At 39.2% G+C, this 15,866-nt stretch overlaps 2 protein-coding genes across 2 annotated transcripts in view; one reads left to right on the top strand and one right to left on the bottom strand.

Moving 5' to 3' along the window:
• Positions 1-7,370, bottom strand: part of LOC126188288 (eukaryotic translation initiation factor 2-alpha kinase-like) — a 231,877-nt gene extending 224,507 nt beyond the window's left edge. The window contains exon 1 of the mRNA XM_049929872.1: positions 7,066-7,370. Within this exon, the coding sequence (XP_049785829.1) occupies positions 7,066-7,211 (146 nt within the window). The 5' untranslated portion in view covers positions 7,212-7,370. The remainder of the gene's footprint in view (positions 1-7,065) is intronic.
• A 3,691-nt stretch (positions 7,371-11,061) lies between these two features.
• Positions 11,062-15,866, top strand: part of LOC126188080 (NHL repeat-containing protein 2) — a 156,838-nt gene continuing 152,033 nt past the window's right edge. The window contains exon 1 of the mRNA XM_049929532.1: positions 11,062-11,310. Within this exon, the coding sequence (XP_049785489.1) occupies positions 11,160-11,310 (151 nt within the window). The 5' untranslated portion in view covers positions 11,062-11,159. The remainder of the gene's footprint in view (positions 11,311-15,866) is intronic.

The raw sequence follows: 15,866 nt of genomic DNA, 5'->3' as shown, positions 1-15,866 counted from the left end.
CCTGTACCTCCCAGACAAGGTGAAGAACATGCTTCCTACCAGGTCCTCGGGTGGGGGGGGGGGGGGGGGGGGGAGAGTGAAAAGAAAAAAAGCTTGCATGGGAAAACCTGTCTAAATAGGTACCAAAGCAAATTTTCTTAGTTGACAAGAAAACATCACGTGAACTTTTAGATGACAATCTGCTCAAAATACAAAATTTTTTCACTAGAGATACAGTCAGCAGACAAACATCTGGTATAAAAAATGCAAGTCTATTGTAGACACAGCAAGTGGAACAAGAGTTAGCTTGCAGAAATGTTGGGTCAACCAAAATGTCCGATTCTACCTGTCTGATCTGACCCATGACATAACACTGTTGTGCAATGCGACATCTGGAGGAGCAGCGTGTCTGAAGTGGCTGTGTTGGTAGAATGCATGCTGGAATAAGTGGTGGCACACTCTAGTGTGAGGTGTTTATGTTTCTATATTCTTTGGGAGTGATGTTGGTACAGAATTGGACTTTAACAATACGAGATATAGCGGAGATGCTGAGCCGCAATAGGCACAATAAAAAGATTCACACAATTATAGTTTTCGGCCACTAAGGCCTTTGTCAGCAGTAGACACACATATACACACGCACACACATCTGCAGTCTCAGAGAACTGAAACTACACTGTGAGCAGCAGCACCAGTGCATGATGGGAGTGGCGACTGGGTGGGGGTAAGGAGGAGGCTGGGGCGGGGAAGGGGAGGGATAATACGGTGGGAGTGGTGGACAGTGAAATGTTGCAGTTCAGACGGAGGGTAGGAGAGAAGGTGCAGAGGGGGAAGGGAGTAAGTAGTGGAAAGGAAAGAAATAAAAATAAAAGAAATTAAAAGACGGAGTGGTGGTGAAATGACGGCTGTGTAGTGCTGGAATGGGAACAAGGAGGGGGCTGGATGGGTGAAGACAGTGACTAACAAAGGTTGAGGCCAGGAGGGTTACGGAAATGTAAGATATATTGCAAGGAAAGTTCCCACCTGGGCAATTAAGAAAAGCTGGTGGTGGTGGGAAGGATCCATATGGCACAGGCTGTGTAGTAGTCATTGAGATGAGGGGTATCATGTTTGGCAGCATGCTCAGCTACAGGGTGGTCCACTTGTTTTTTGGCCACAGTTTGTCGGTGGCTGTTCATGTGGACAGACAGCTTGTTGGTTGTCATGCCTACATAGAATGCAGCACAGTGGTTGTAGCTTAGCTTGTAGATCACATGACTGGTTTCACAGGTAGCCCTGCCTTTGATGTGATAGGTAATGTTAGTGACAGGACTGGAATAGGTGGTGGTAGGAGAATGTATGGGACAGGTCTCACATCTAGGTCTATTAGAGGGGTATGAGCCATGAGGTAAGGGATTGGGAGCAGGGGCTGTGTAAGCATGGACGAGTATATTGTGTAGGTTCGGTGGACGGCGGAATACCACAGTAGGAGGGTTGGGAAGGATAGTGGGTAGGACATTCTTCATTTCAGGGCACGGTGAGAGGTAGTCGAAGCCCTGGCGGAGAATGTAATTCAGTTGCTCCAGTCCCGCATGGTACTGACTTATAAGGGGAATGCTGCTCTGTGGCTGGACTATGGGAGGTGGTGAGAGACTGCAAAGATAAGGCACGGGAGATTTGTTTTTGTACGAGGATGGGAGGATAATTGCGGTCAGTGAAGGCTGCAGTGAGACCCTCGGCATATTTAGAGAGGGACTGCTCATCACTGCAGATGCGACAACCACAGGTGGCTAGGGTGTACGGAAGGGACTTCTTGGTATGAAACGGGTGGCAGCTGTCGAAGTGGAGGTATTGCTGGTGGTTAGTAGGTTTGATATGGGCGGAGGTACTGATGTAGCCATCTCTGCGGCGGAGTTAAACATCTAGGATGGTGGCTTGTAGGACTGAGTAGAACCAGGTGAAGCAAATGGGGGAGAAGTTGTTGAGGTTCTGGAGGAATGTGAATAAGGTGTCCTCACCTTAAATCCAGATAGCAGGGATGTCATCAATGAATCTGAAACAGGTGAGGGGTTCAGGATTCTGGGTTACCAACCATTTCCTCGACCGATTGTCAACAGTTCCTCTCCCTTTACCACATGGTGCCCTGCTCGTCACTACTGATGCCACCTCACTGTACACTAACATTCCTAATGCCCATGGCCTTACTGCTATCAAACACTACCTTTCCAGACACTCTATGGATTCCAAACCTACAACCTCCTTCCCAGTCTCCATGACCAACTACATCCTCACCCACAATTACTTCTCCTTTGAAGGCATTACCTACAAACAAATCCGCAGTACGGCTATGGGCACCCACATGGCACCGTCCTATGCTAACCTAGTCATGACCATCTAGAGGAATCCTTCCAACAAGCTGTCTGTCCACATGAACAGCCACTGATAAACTGTGGCCAAAAAACAAGTGGACCACCCTGTAGCTCAACACGCTGCCAAACATGATACCCTTCATCTCAATGACTGCTTCACAGCCTGTGCCATATGGATCCTTCCCACCAACACCAGCTTTTCTGAATAGCACAGGTGGGAACTTTCCCTGCAATACATCCTACGTTCCCATAACCCTCCTGGCCTCAACATTTGTTAGTCACTGTCCTCACCCATCCAACCCCCTCCCTGTTCCCATTCCAGCACTACACAGCTGTCATTTCACTGCCACAACCAGTCTTTTAATGTCTTTTACTTTTATTTCTCTCCTTTCCCCTACTTACCCCCTCCACACCTTCTCCCCTACCCTCCGTCTGAGCTGCAACACTTCACTGTCCGCCACTCTCACCATACTATCCCTCCCCCTCCCTGCCCCAGCCTCCTCTTTACCCCACCCAGTCGCCACTCTCATCATGCACTGGTACTGTTGCTCGTAGTGTAGTTTCTGCTCTCCGAGACTGCAGGTGTGTGTGCAAGTTGCGCTTGCGTGAGTGTTTGTGTGCGTGTGTATATGTGTGTTTACTGCTGACAAAGGCCTTAATGGCCGAAAGCTATGATTGTGTGAATCTTTTTACTGTGCCTATCGCAGCTCGGCATCTCCGCTATATGGTGCGTAGCAACTTTCCTTCTCTCGTATTGTTACGTTCCATCCTGGATTTTCCATTGTTACATATTACTGATGTTACATATTACTGATGTTTTGGGAGTTTGTTTTTGTTGCCTTGACGGCGAGTTATTGTAATGTCATTAGTTATAGAATAATCTCCATTAAAGTGAAAGCATCTTGCAATATCAAGATCATTCATGTTTATACTCCCACTGCAGCTTCGGTGGACATAGAAATTTATGAATTTTATGAGTTGCTATAAAGTACCATCAGGAAAATATCCAAAAAGGAAACATTAGTCATCCAGGGTGATTTTAATGCAAAAATTGGCAAGACGCAGACAACGGACAAGTGAGACCTGTGGTAGGACTTTATAGCAAGGGAGTGAGGAATAAATGTGGGAGAGCATTTAATGGAATTTGGTGTGAAAAACAATTTATCCATTTGCAATACCCTTTTCTAACATCACCCAAGATGCTGATACACGTGGATTTCTCCTGGGAATAGGGTCAGAAATCGGACCGATTTCATTTTTTAGTGGCAATGTTAGTGCATTTTGGTCCTGGATTTAAGATGTATCCTGGTGCTGACTATGGCAGTAACCATACCTATGCTATCCATGAAAATGCAGATAAGAATGAAATTGTTAAAGAAGGTAAGGACAAGACATGCTCATATACAGACAAAAATAGCCTCAAAGAGTTTGGAGAAACGATAAGACACAAACTCTGCCAATTAACAGAGGAAGGAGCAGCACCCTAAACATGGTACAAAATGAAGAAAGTAATCAGTTCATCCCTTCCAGAACAGGCTATGAAGATCCCTCAAGTGAAGCATCCATGGGTTTCAAATATGATTCTACTGTTGATTGAAGAAAGGAACACGCCAAAGAAGCAAAGCACACAAACTGTTCAAGATGAAGAAGCATACAAAGTATTTGACCGCAACTGGGCAAACTGAGAAGACATTATCTCATCATTATGTTTGAAGAAACAGACCAGCACCAAAAGCTAAATGAAATGCAAGATAAAAAATGTTACTTGCAAGTTCAAATCATGCAATTAGGTGACAGTAATTTCACTGGTGACAAGAAATTAGCTACAGTCTGGTGGAAACAATACTGTGGAACACTGTATTGCAAAGGAAATACCATTGAGGATGAAATACTTGTACGGAGTCGGACACAGAACATGATTTCAGCGAAACTGAAAATTCCACCAAGCATTTGAAAAACAACAAATCCCCAGATATAGATGGTAGCTTGTTTCAAGAGATATGCTGAAGGTGATGCGAGAGGCAGGCATGCATGCTTTACATTTAATATGTAATATGGTGTGGAAAACTGGTGAATGGTCTAAAGACTGGGCTATGGCTGTGCTAAATCCTCTTCACAAAAAGGACCAGTTAACAACTTCTCCAATTATAGGACTGGGATCGGATGGTACGACATGTTCTAAGGTATCAAGGGATCACCAATTTGGTACTGGAGGACAGTGTGGAGGGTGAAAATCGTAGAGGGAGACCGAGAGATGAATATACTAAGCAGATTCAGAAGGATGTAGGCTGCAGTAGGTACTGGGAGATGAGGAAGCTTGCACAGGATAGAGTAGCATGGAGAGCTGCATCAAACCAGTCTCAGGACTGAAGACCACCACCACCAAAAAAAGGCCTCGGATTATCTGAAGTGGGATAAGTTCTGGCATGTGCTCAGTAAGTTTGGGGTTCCAAAACACCTAGTAGCATTGCTAAAAGGTCTTTTATATCGATCATACTGCAACTATAAAGGCAGATGGTGAATACTCCGTGGGTTTTTTTAATGACAAATGTGAGTCAGAAGTCAGACAAGGTTCTACACTGCCACCACAGCTCGGTAATATCTATGCACAATATGTCACATCACAGCAGCACTGGAGGTTGAGAAGATGGAATTTCAATTGGTGGCATGAAAATCAATAATCTCCAACTTGCAGGTGATACTACCCTCGGACTTTCAGGAAGTGAGGAAGAAGTTATGGATCTGGCCTCCCGAGTGAAAACTATTGTTTAAGTTTTGGTCTAGAGATAAAGATGAAAAAATGAAAATAATGTTTTCCAAGGTTTAGATCAAAGAAATTTACAGGATGCTTAAAGGATCTGGAGGTAGTGATTGACTGTTTACATCTAGGATCTCTCATAAGTGACACTGTTAAGTTTGATAAATGAATAAAATGAAAAATCGTCCTCGGCTGAGCCATAATATTTAAACACACTAAAATCTGGCAGAACTGGGATATATTTAAACCAATGAAGATGCACCTAGTGGAATTGTTTGTGTTTCCTGTGTTCTTGTATGGCTGTGAGATTTGCACCATGAAAGTTAGTGACAAGAGCCGAATTGATATCTTCAAGATGTGGTATTTTGATAACAGTTAAGCTATTAGGGCCTATGTTCTTGCTATCACTGTCTTAGTTGGTAATATTATTCTTATTGCTGTATATCTAACTTCTCTCTTCCAAAATCTCCTACTTCCCATTGCTGGTCTGTTAGTTTAATGTATTTGCTGGAGTGCAATATTTTATGTCATTCATATCTTTGTTAGCAGATGTATCTAGTGACATTATTGTAGCCATAATGTGTATGCTGGAAATAGGGCTGTCTGCTATCTTGATGACATCATGGATCAAAGCAGATGGGGTGGGTTCAGCATTTTCGGTATTGTCAAAATGTTGCATGAATATAACAGTAGAGGAAACCTTTTTTAAGCAAGAAATCCAGATACTGAAAATGTAAAGGACTCGGCAAATGATGAGAAGGATGTATCCTTCATTAATTTTGGACAAGTTCTTACTCTTCTACCATACCCAGACATCAAACAAATTTAAATTAAAATAATTAGCTAGCCTACTCAGGACATTAATGCTATAGGCCTACTCTACTGAAAATTTTATTATTTATAGGAAACAAAACTTTCCTACAAAGTTATTCAAAAACAAGAAGTGAGGTCTAAATATGTTAACTACTGATTCATTTATAGATTAAGATCATAAAATTAATTTTAAATTATAAAAACCGATTCCATTTTGCACGAGTCCAACCAGTGACAATTCCTTGTCCCATGTGTGAAAGTTTTTGATTGTAGTTTATGTGGGTAATTGTTAATACTGCACTATTGATATTTAATCACATAAAGAATTCTTTTAATAGGGTGACTTCAATGTTTTCAAAGAAAAATAAGTGCAAAATTCGCAGTTTTTGTGAAATGTTGTTGGACATTCAATCTACATCCATTTACTACCCCACCTGCGACAAAGTTTTAAAGATGATTAAAAACTTACTTTGTAAACTTTTGATATTCAAATATAAACAGAAAGTATAATTCATAAGACCACCAAGCATTTTTCACGTATTTCCATTTATACCACTTGTTATGATAGCATTTGGAAAAATGTAGAGCAAATGTCCTACCTATGACAATGGAATCCCTTCGTCCCCCCCCCCCCCCTTCGTACAATGATCACACGAATTATGAGCAATGAACTCTGAAGAATAAACTGTGGTAGATTAGAAGCATTTATTATTTTAATTGCACATTAACTTCAATAAAAATTGCTTCACTGCTGTTTGACACAAACGAATACATAAATCCTCTAGTTATGTTTCATATTTATAGAATATACAGCAAACTGACAAAGAATGAAAAAAGAAAGTACCTAAGGGACAGAAAGATAAATTGTTTTATGTGAACTGCTGTTTGCTTTATTGTTACTCCTCCAATTTTTTGTATATATGCAGAACACACTAACAATGACAATCCTTTTGCCAGTCATCATCATCAATGTATTTTCTCAATATACTATGTCAAACTAGAAACTCCAGTTAAAAATACAACGCATAAGGAAATCATTGCTGTTATAATGTCGATAAATTCTTTCCACGACATCAAAACTATGTTATTACAATTAATAAGATTTACACATGTCTATGAAACAGAAAAGATACAAAATGATGCAAAACAAGGACGTTAAATGTTTACTTGTCATAAGATTTTGCACTGTCCTCGGGGTTGCAGTAAGGAAGCTTCGGTACACTGTCGTCTTCCGCTGCTACTACGATAAATGATAACGTGATGCATGCTATAACGCTAGTTCGTTTTACTATCGAAAGGAAACCCATGGGCATAAAGATAGCAAATGCCAACTATTCACATAAATTCACTGACAACATCCACTGAACTACATCGCTTGTCTGACAACTCAAAACACAGAAACTCAAAACACAGCATTGCGATTGGTCCATTCCCCAGTTAGGTGGTTGTATGGTCTGACGTGTTCAAACCTGTTATGTTATGGCTAGGTCGAAGTATGACCACTGGAATCGCAGGTTCGATAGTCTATTTCCGGAAACAGATACCTATCGAATTAAAGAGTCTGGTTCATAACGAAGACCTTGCGAAAATTATTCATTAAAAGTCCAATACTGAAAAACGGTGACAAATACGATCGGAATTTGATTGCAACACATCATCTGCTAATACAGCCTCAGATTCGATCATACCACCCATACTGTTGTAATTTTATGTAAGAGGTGTTTTAGGAGATAAATAAAAGATCAGTATAATTAAATAGTATTGGCCGTTCCGCAATCATCAGTTCTATCTACTAGTTAGAACTAGCGCACACGGGTGACTTTTGTCACCGTGACTGTTTCGTCACTCTCGTCCAGTCTATGCATACGTACCTGTTGTTGTTGTGTTCTTCAATCCGAAGATTGATTTGATGCAACACTCCGTCCTAATCTATCCTGTGCAAGTCTCTTCATTTCCGAGTAACTACTGCAACCTATATCCTTCTGAATCTGCTTACAGTATTCATCTCTTTAGATACTGGACTGTTACAACGTGACAAAGGGAACACACATTAGTCCGCCGACCCACAAACAAGCTCGTGACAAAACTGCTACCGCTTCGCTTGGTTTTAATTGTTGCTCGCAGATTAGAGACGAAATTGATACTCTACACGCACTTTCTTGTCTCTGGTGAAAATGAATATCATCCCACATAGCCGAAAGAACCGTTCCAATATTTCAAGAAAAAAGAGACCCAAAAATTTGGTATAAGTAAACTGAAAGATGTTGACAACAAATTTACAGAAACTCTACACAGCAAACCAAATAAAACAGACTGGAACAGAATTAAAGAAGCCATGGTACAATCACCCACTGAAACTATACTGACCAATAAAACATATAAACACCCACAGTGGAACGAGGATTGTAATGAAGCAATTGAAAAGCGAAGACAAGCTTGGATAAAATGGAATAGCAAGAAAACCTCCGAAAATCACGAAAACTTCTTGAAGGTTAGGAAAGATACATCAAAAGTATTGAGAACAACTAAGAGACTCTTCAACAAAAACCAAATCGATGAAATAGAGGCAAATTTTAGAAAACATCACACTCGGGAATTTTATAAAGCCTTTAAATCACAACTATCCAAGTTTAAACCTCCTACATTACATATAAGAGGACTCGATGGAAAACTAAATTAGTATCACAAATCATGTGCTACAGCTTTTGGAAATTACTTTTGATCCCTACTGAATGCTGAAAATCCAAATGAAAAGCTTGATTTCTATCCTACTGTTCCTCCTGCAGATAGTCCCCCTACCACATTAGATGAAATCATGAAAATTATACAAGGCTTGAAAAATAACAAATTTGGAGGTGAGAATCGCATCTTGGCTGAAATGTGGAAATACGCAAATCATAATACAACAAAACATCTCCATGATATCATAGTGAAGATTTGGTAAACTGAAACTCTACTCCAGATTGGACTGTAGTAACTATTCATCCACTTAAAAAGGCGATAAGAGTGATCTGAATAATTACCGAGGAATCTCTTTGCTACCAACGACGTACGAGATCTTTTCCAGACTGTTGTTAAACAGGGCTGAATCAGTCTTAGATCAACAATTGGGCGAATATAAAGCTGGTTTCAGGACATCAAGATCCTGTGCAGAGTAGATCCATAACCAGAAATCTGTTATATCACACGCAAAATCAAGATCAAAAACGTTTGTTGTGACCTTTGTCGACTTTCAAAAAGCGTATGACTGAATTGATCGAGAAACAATAAGGAACACCCTTGCCGAATTTGGTATAGATAGGAAAACAATCAATCTGATAAGCGCCACTTCAAATAACACAGCGTCAAGGGTCAAGTTCAAAGGCGAATTATCAGAACCATTTGAAATCTGTACAGGGGTGAGACAATGTAACCCGCTCCCTCCATTGATTTTCAACTGTGCCCTGGAAAAGATAGCCAGAGAGTGGAAAACAACCGTACCGCCAGGTTATGGGATTCAAATTTGACACGAAAGAAATGGCCTCAGTGGAAACTATTTGGCTTTTTGCTGATGATCTGGCACTCATTGCAAATAATATTGACGAAGCTAAGGTTCAAGTGTCCAACCTACAATCAATTGCTGCTAAGACTGGCCTAAAAATAGCATTTAACAAAACTCTATTCATGACAGACATCAAACACGCTCCTCCTCAAATTGAAATACAACAAGAGAAAATCAAGCATTCGAAGAAATTTAAATATCTTGGAGAAATAATTACACCTGACGGTTCAGAAAATGCAGCTGTAGAAAGTAGGTGTTCTAAACTAGAAGGTGCTTTTCATCTGTGCAAAGACTTATACAAAATCAAAAGTCTGTCTTTAACCCTAAAACTTTTTCATTATAACACCATAATTAGACAGTCAGCTTTGTATGCATCAGAATGTTTAAACATGACGAAGAAAGGACCACTAAGAAAACTTGAAATAAAAGACCGGAAAATTTTGAGGAAAATCCTTGTCCCTATTAAGGAAAACGGAGAATTCCGCCAAAGACACAACTGTGATTTATACGAACGTACGGAAGACATTGTTACCAGCATGAGGTGATGTTTTTTGGTCATCTGGAAAGAATGAACCTGTCAAGACTTACTCATCGCCTACATTCAACAATTTCAAAAACAAAATCGTATTCACAATGGGAAAACCAAGTTAAAAAGGATTTACAGGAAGATGAAATTTCATTTTACGACATTCAGGATCGAGAAGTTTTCAGAGAAAAAGTCAAAATTACTATTTTTAGTAATGTTGACTTTTTCTCCGAAAACTTTTCGATCCTGAATGTCTAAAAATTTTATTTCGCTTACTACGCCAGTTCCACGTTCGGCTTGCAAATGGTCAAAACAGAGAAAAGAAGCACAGTCAGTGAAAATGAAAATCTACTGGCAAAAGAAGAAAACACAATCAGGGAAGAGATAAAAATCTTCATGGTCCATAGCAGGCCGAAACGATATGAAAAAATATAAATAAAGTAAAGCACGCACTTTCTGCTCTCTATTTGTTTTCCATCTAACAAAAGTGTGGCATCAATGTCCTCCCACAACTTCGCTATGCATGAAGATGATACTGATAATTATATTCTTCTAGAAGAAGTGGAAAAAAGACCAGCACATTTGGACAAAGAAATTAAAGGAGTGTTCAGAAATAAATCTGAACGTTAAAGAATGGGTAGAAATCATTCTAATAATATTTTCAAATTTATATGTCAGTGCATGTAAAATGCAAAGTAGTTCATCAAAACTTGCAACATTCATTCGAAAATACTGAAAAATTTTTTTTTCATTTTGTCTAAGTTCATGATACATTCTGTAAAACTTAGCCTGAAACTCCGAAGGGGGGTGTACCGTAGCCCACTTGCGATTTTGTTTATGGGTTTACCCAATATTCCTCTTTATGATACTTTCTTTTGCGTTTCATGAGTCCGCAAATAACGACCGGCTCTTCAAAATCCATATCAACAAATGTCACTTATATTTTAAAAAACAGTTTATGACTGTCATCCTTAGTGAGCGCATTCCGCTTTTATGACAAGTCGTGACAGTGACGGAAACTTTTCTGTGCGCGCTAGCCCATCGCACTGATGGATATTCGTGGAATCAAATTCCGCCAAAGATGCTAACACGGGTAAACAAACTGTCAAGTGTCGTCAAAGTGTTTGTAAATAGTGAGAAGGGGAGCGTGTTGCTGTGTATATTTACGTGTGCTGTCACCGGTAACAAGGACAAATGGCAGGTAAACTCGACGAAGTGTTAGTTTCATCTGCAAAGTTATTGGAAATCCTCGCAGGTACCACAGATGGCGAAGAAGAAGAAAAGTTGGTCGCAGAATATATAAGGACACTAAACAATCATGTTCGACTGGAAGATTTTAAAAATAGTGAGTCTTTACCTGTAATAAAATTTAATCGACAGTCACATATTTGGACAATCATTTTGTTGTTCAATTTTGAAGATATTTTGTTGCAGTATATCATCAGATCATCTTTTCTTTTAGATAAGTTTTGTTTATTATCCAGTGTCATCATTTAAAAAAATCGGTTGATATCGTCTTTTGTACCATAAACAATTACGCAAATAACGTGGACGATGTAAGAGATATTTCAGATCTTTATTGACGATCAATATTCAAAACTGCCCATCATACAGCACGTGATATAGCCATTATTGTCTCACACATAAATTTAATCAAAATCGAACTATATTTATAATTACGATCAACGTTAGGACGCTTTTGAACTCTATATTCTAAAAAAATCTTTTCTCTAAGGCATTTCTCTGTGGTGCTTGTAAATGGACTCGGTGACCCAATGTGTGCCTGTAATGTCAACATGTTAAATAGCTTTATCTGTAACTATGTGTCTAACAATTGTCTTGTCAATCTGCTGTTTTAGGTATTTGATATGTTGATGAACAGAGTGTTGTAGTTTGTGACTGTGTTGGTTTTCTTTTGTATGTATTAGACAGCTTAGTATAAAGAGACATGTAACTGTCAGTGTGTTTAGTTTTTTGAAATATGGTCTACAAGACTCTTATTTCTGACCCCACAGATGCATCTGATTGCCTTCTTTTACCAAGTCAGAACTCTTTTGATTCAGAGCAATTCCCCTATAATAAAACTGTACATGTCCAATGGGATTGAAAAAATGCATAAAATGCATTGAGCAGTAAATTATTACTAATACAGGATCTTCATTTACCTAAAAAAATTTGTCACGTGTATAACTTAGTACCAATTACAATTGGTATGACTCTTCCAGTTTCTTTGTGGCGGATCCCAAGAAGTTTAACTAATTGCTGTCATCTTTAGTACATAAACTAAACAGGATACCCACAGTTTATTTCATGATTAATATGCAATTTGTTGATTTGGTACCGCTTAACACTTAACTGTGCGAATAATTTTTAAAAAATGTTTTTATTACTAATTTAATGTAAATCAGTTAAATAAAGCAACAAAATAGTTTTCAAATTTTTCTGAGCAACATATTGTTAAGAACATCTGGCAGCATTAGGTCATTACACTAATTGTTCTGTAATATTCAGTTTTTGAGGGGAATATACATGAAGAATACACACACAAACTATCAGTTTGTGTGTGAAGAAGTAAAAATATTTTCACAAATTTACTATGTAATGTTTGTGTCCTCATTGCAGTTGAAGGAAAGGCAGAAGCATTGCACATGTAGCCCAACATTACACTTCACACATGTATGGTTGATTGAGTTGCATCCTTGCCCTGCACACCTCTTCTTTTTTTCATTTTGTGTCCTCTTTATGAAATGATATGTTCTGTCACATCAAATTTCATCCAAGACACAGTGGTTGTTTGAAAGTGATGGGGGTGTTCAGGACATATTTGTTTTGACCTGTAACCAGTAAGATGTTTCAAACCAATTCTTCTCCTGAATTCAAGTTGTGCCATATCATTTCCTGAGTTCTTGTGTAGTATCCAAGCATTGTGGGTGCAGACATCTAATAGCCACGAGAAAATAGGCCAGTACCACTTATTGTTATGTATTCTTATTCTATACTTAGCTATATCTTCACTCATTTGCCCATTTCCACCCATGTACTTGTTATAAAACCCAGTCAGATATGGACATTATACAGTGATTACTTTCTTGTGTCTCTGTGAATAGTGCTTCACTGAATGTGAAGGTTCCTCACTATGAATGTGTAAGGCTACAGTAATGACTGAATTGTCCATCCATGCACTTAGGAACACACCATCTTCCTTTGAAATTACTGTCTTTTGTCATAATGCTACTTGTAGCTAGAAGAGTGCAATCTTTGGCAGTTTTATTTTACATAGGCCTAATGGTTTCTGTTGCTCCAAACCCCTTTTCTCTAAAGTAACTCAAAAGGTCAAGGCTCTTGAATAAATTGTCAAAATAAAAGCAGAAAGGGGTTTTGTCTGCCATTTGTACTAGGGAAGTAGCAGCTTTTCTGAAATAAGACTCACAATACTTGGAGTTTTCAATACCTTTCCCTTTATATACTTCAGAATCAACAAGATATCCTTGTACAGAGCCCAAACACCAAACTTTACAACCAAGTCGAATCGGTTTTCCGTGAATAAACTGTTTACAAGAATGTCTACCATAATATTTTACCATACATTCATCGTATGATAGCTCACGTTCTGGTTTGAAGTATTTTCAACAGTCAATTTGGACACAGGAAAGAAAAGGCCCTGTTTACCACAACTTGTCATTGTGTTCAATTTCGTAATTTTCCTTGCAATGTATGAATTTGAGAATTTGTTCAAACATATTTCTGCTTACGGACTTTACAACTGACTTGTTTCTTGGGGTCGACAGAAGCGTCCGATCCCACGCGTCGGCTTTGACCCGTGACGTAAGGGTGTTGTCGTGTGTGACGTCATGACGGCGCGGAGTTTGGTTTGAGTGTGGCTGTCTCCAGTTCTGTTTTATCTTATTTTGTTTACTTTTCTGATCTGTTCGTTCTATCTCGTGAGATTTTTTTTAAATTTAAAAACGCTTATTACTTATTTTAATTATCTGTTTCCTCCAATTTCTGTTTTAGTTTATTATATTTATCTTTCTGATCTGTTTGTTCTATCCCGTGAAATTTTTTTTGTTTTTAAAGACTAAAAACACTAATCAGCTACTGAAGCATCTTTATCTTCTATGGGTTGCAGGGGTTACGACCCCTTGGGAGGTGGGTGGGTATTCATGCATGGCTGTCTTCACTTACACGTTGTAGCTACGCAAGACGTCTAAATTTGTTTATATTTAGTTTGCCCCCCACCCAAAACACCCCATTTCCCGCGCTTGTCCCGTTAGTGTCATTAGGCTTCTTGTGGAAAGTGTGTGTGTGTGTTTTTGTTTCCGCCATATTTGTGACGTCATGGGTCAAAGCAGACGGGCGGGATCGGACGCTTCCGTATTTCCGTTTCTTGTGTCTTCATGGTGTCTCAGAACAACTGTTCTGTGGCAGTTCATTGTACGTGCTCAAAATGAGAATCACAGTAAAACACCAAATCTCCTCCTTCATTATTTTGGGATTATGAAAGATACAGAGAAATACATGCTTCTTTGTTTTCTCCACCAGCAATTGAAAAATATCATTGTCCATAAATAGTTCAAAGATTTCAACTGGTTTCATGTGTGATATATCAGAATAATTTGGTTTACAAAATGAGTTGCTTAGGAAAGTTGTAAATTCCTCCTCAACCTATGTTCTCTCACTTGAATGTTTCTCTGGCAATGTGCGTTATTCATGAGTGTCTACTGAAGTAGTGAATCTTATTTCTGCAGGAGCCAAAAGTTGATTCCTGTCCATATTGTCCAGAATTCTCAGAGATCTTCATCTGTAAGAGTGCCAAGCTCCAGAGGCTCTATGAATATACCCTCAACAGAAAGAGCAATGTGCTCCACAGTTTGTTCACTCACATCACGGAACAGTATATCAAGAGCTTCTGTTAGCATTACATTGTAGCAAAGACGCTTCACAAAATCACTTAAAAAACAGAAAAGAAAAAAGGGTCCCTGAAAATAGCGTGTGTGTTGTGGTGGTCTTCAGTCCTGAGACTGGTTTGATGCAACTCTCCATGCTACTCTATCCTGTGCAAGCTTCTTCATCTCCCAGTATCTACTGCAACCTACATCCTTCTGAATCTGCTTAGTGTATTCATCTCTTGGTCTCCCTCTACGATTTTTACCCTCCACACTGCCCTCCAATGCTAAATTTGTGATCCCTTGATGCCTCAAAACATGTCCTACCAACCGATCCCTTCTTCTAGTCAAACTTCTCTTCTCCCCAATCCTATTCAATACCTCCTCATTAGTTACGTGATCTACCCACCTTATCTTCAGCATTCTTCTGTAGCACCACATTTCGAAAGCTTCTATTCTCTTCTTGTCCAAACTAGTTATCGTCCATGTCTCACTTCCATACATGGCTACACTCCATACAAATACTTTCAGAAACGACTTCCTGACACTTAAATCTATATACGATGTTAACAAATTCCTCTTCTTGAGAAACGCTTTCCTTGCCATTGCCAGTCTACATTTTATATCCTCTCTACTTCGACCATCATCGGTTATTTTACTCCCTAAATAGCAAAACTCCTTTTCTACTTTAAGTGTCTCATTTCCTAATCTAATTCCCTCAGCATCACCCGACTTAATTTGACTACATTCCATTATTCTCGTTTTGCTTTTGTTGATGTTCATCTTATATCCTCCTTTCAAGACACTGTCCATTCCGTTCAACTGCTCTTCCAAGTCCTTTGCTGTCTCTGACAGAATTACAATGTCATCGGCGAACCTCAAAGTTTTTACTTCTTCTCCATGAATTTTAATACCTACTCCGAATTTTTCTTTTGTTTCCTTTATTGCTTGCTCAATATACAGATTGAATAACATCGGGGAGAGGCTACAACCCTGTCTTACTCCTTTCCCAACC

The sequence above is a fragment of the Schistocerca cancellata genome, chromosome 5 (assembly GCF_023864275.1).
Source record: "Schistocerca cancellata isolate TAMUIC-IGC-003103 chromosome 5, iqSchCanc2.1, whole genome shotgun sequence".
NCBI classification, from domain to species: Eukaryota; Metazoa; Arthropoda; class Insecta; order Orthoptera; family Acrididae; genus Schistocerca; species Schistocerca cancellata.
Note: the sequence above shows the minus strand (reverse complement) of the source record. Positions and strands in the feature narration are given on the sequence as shown.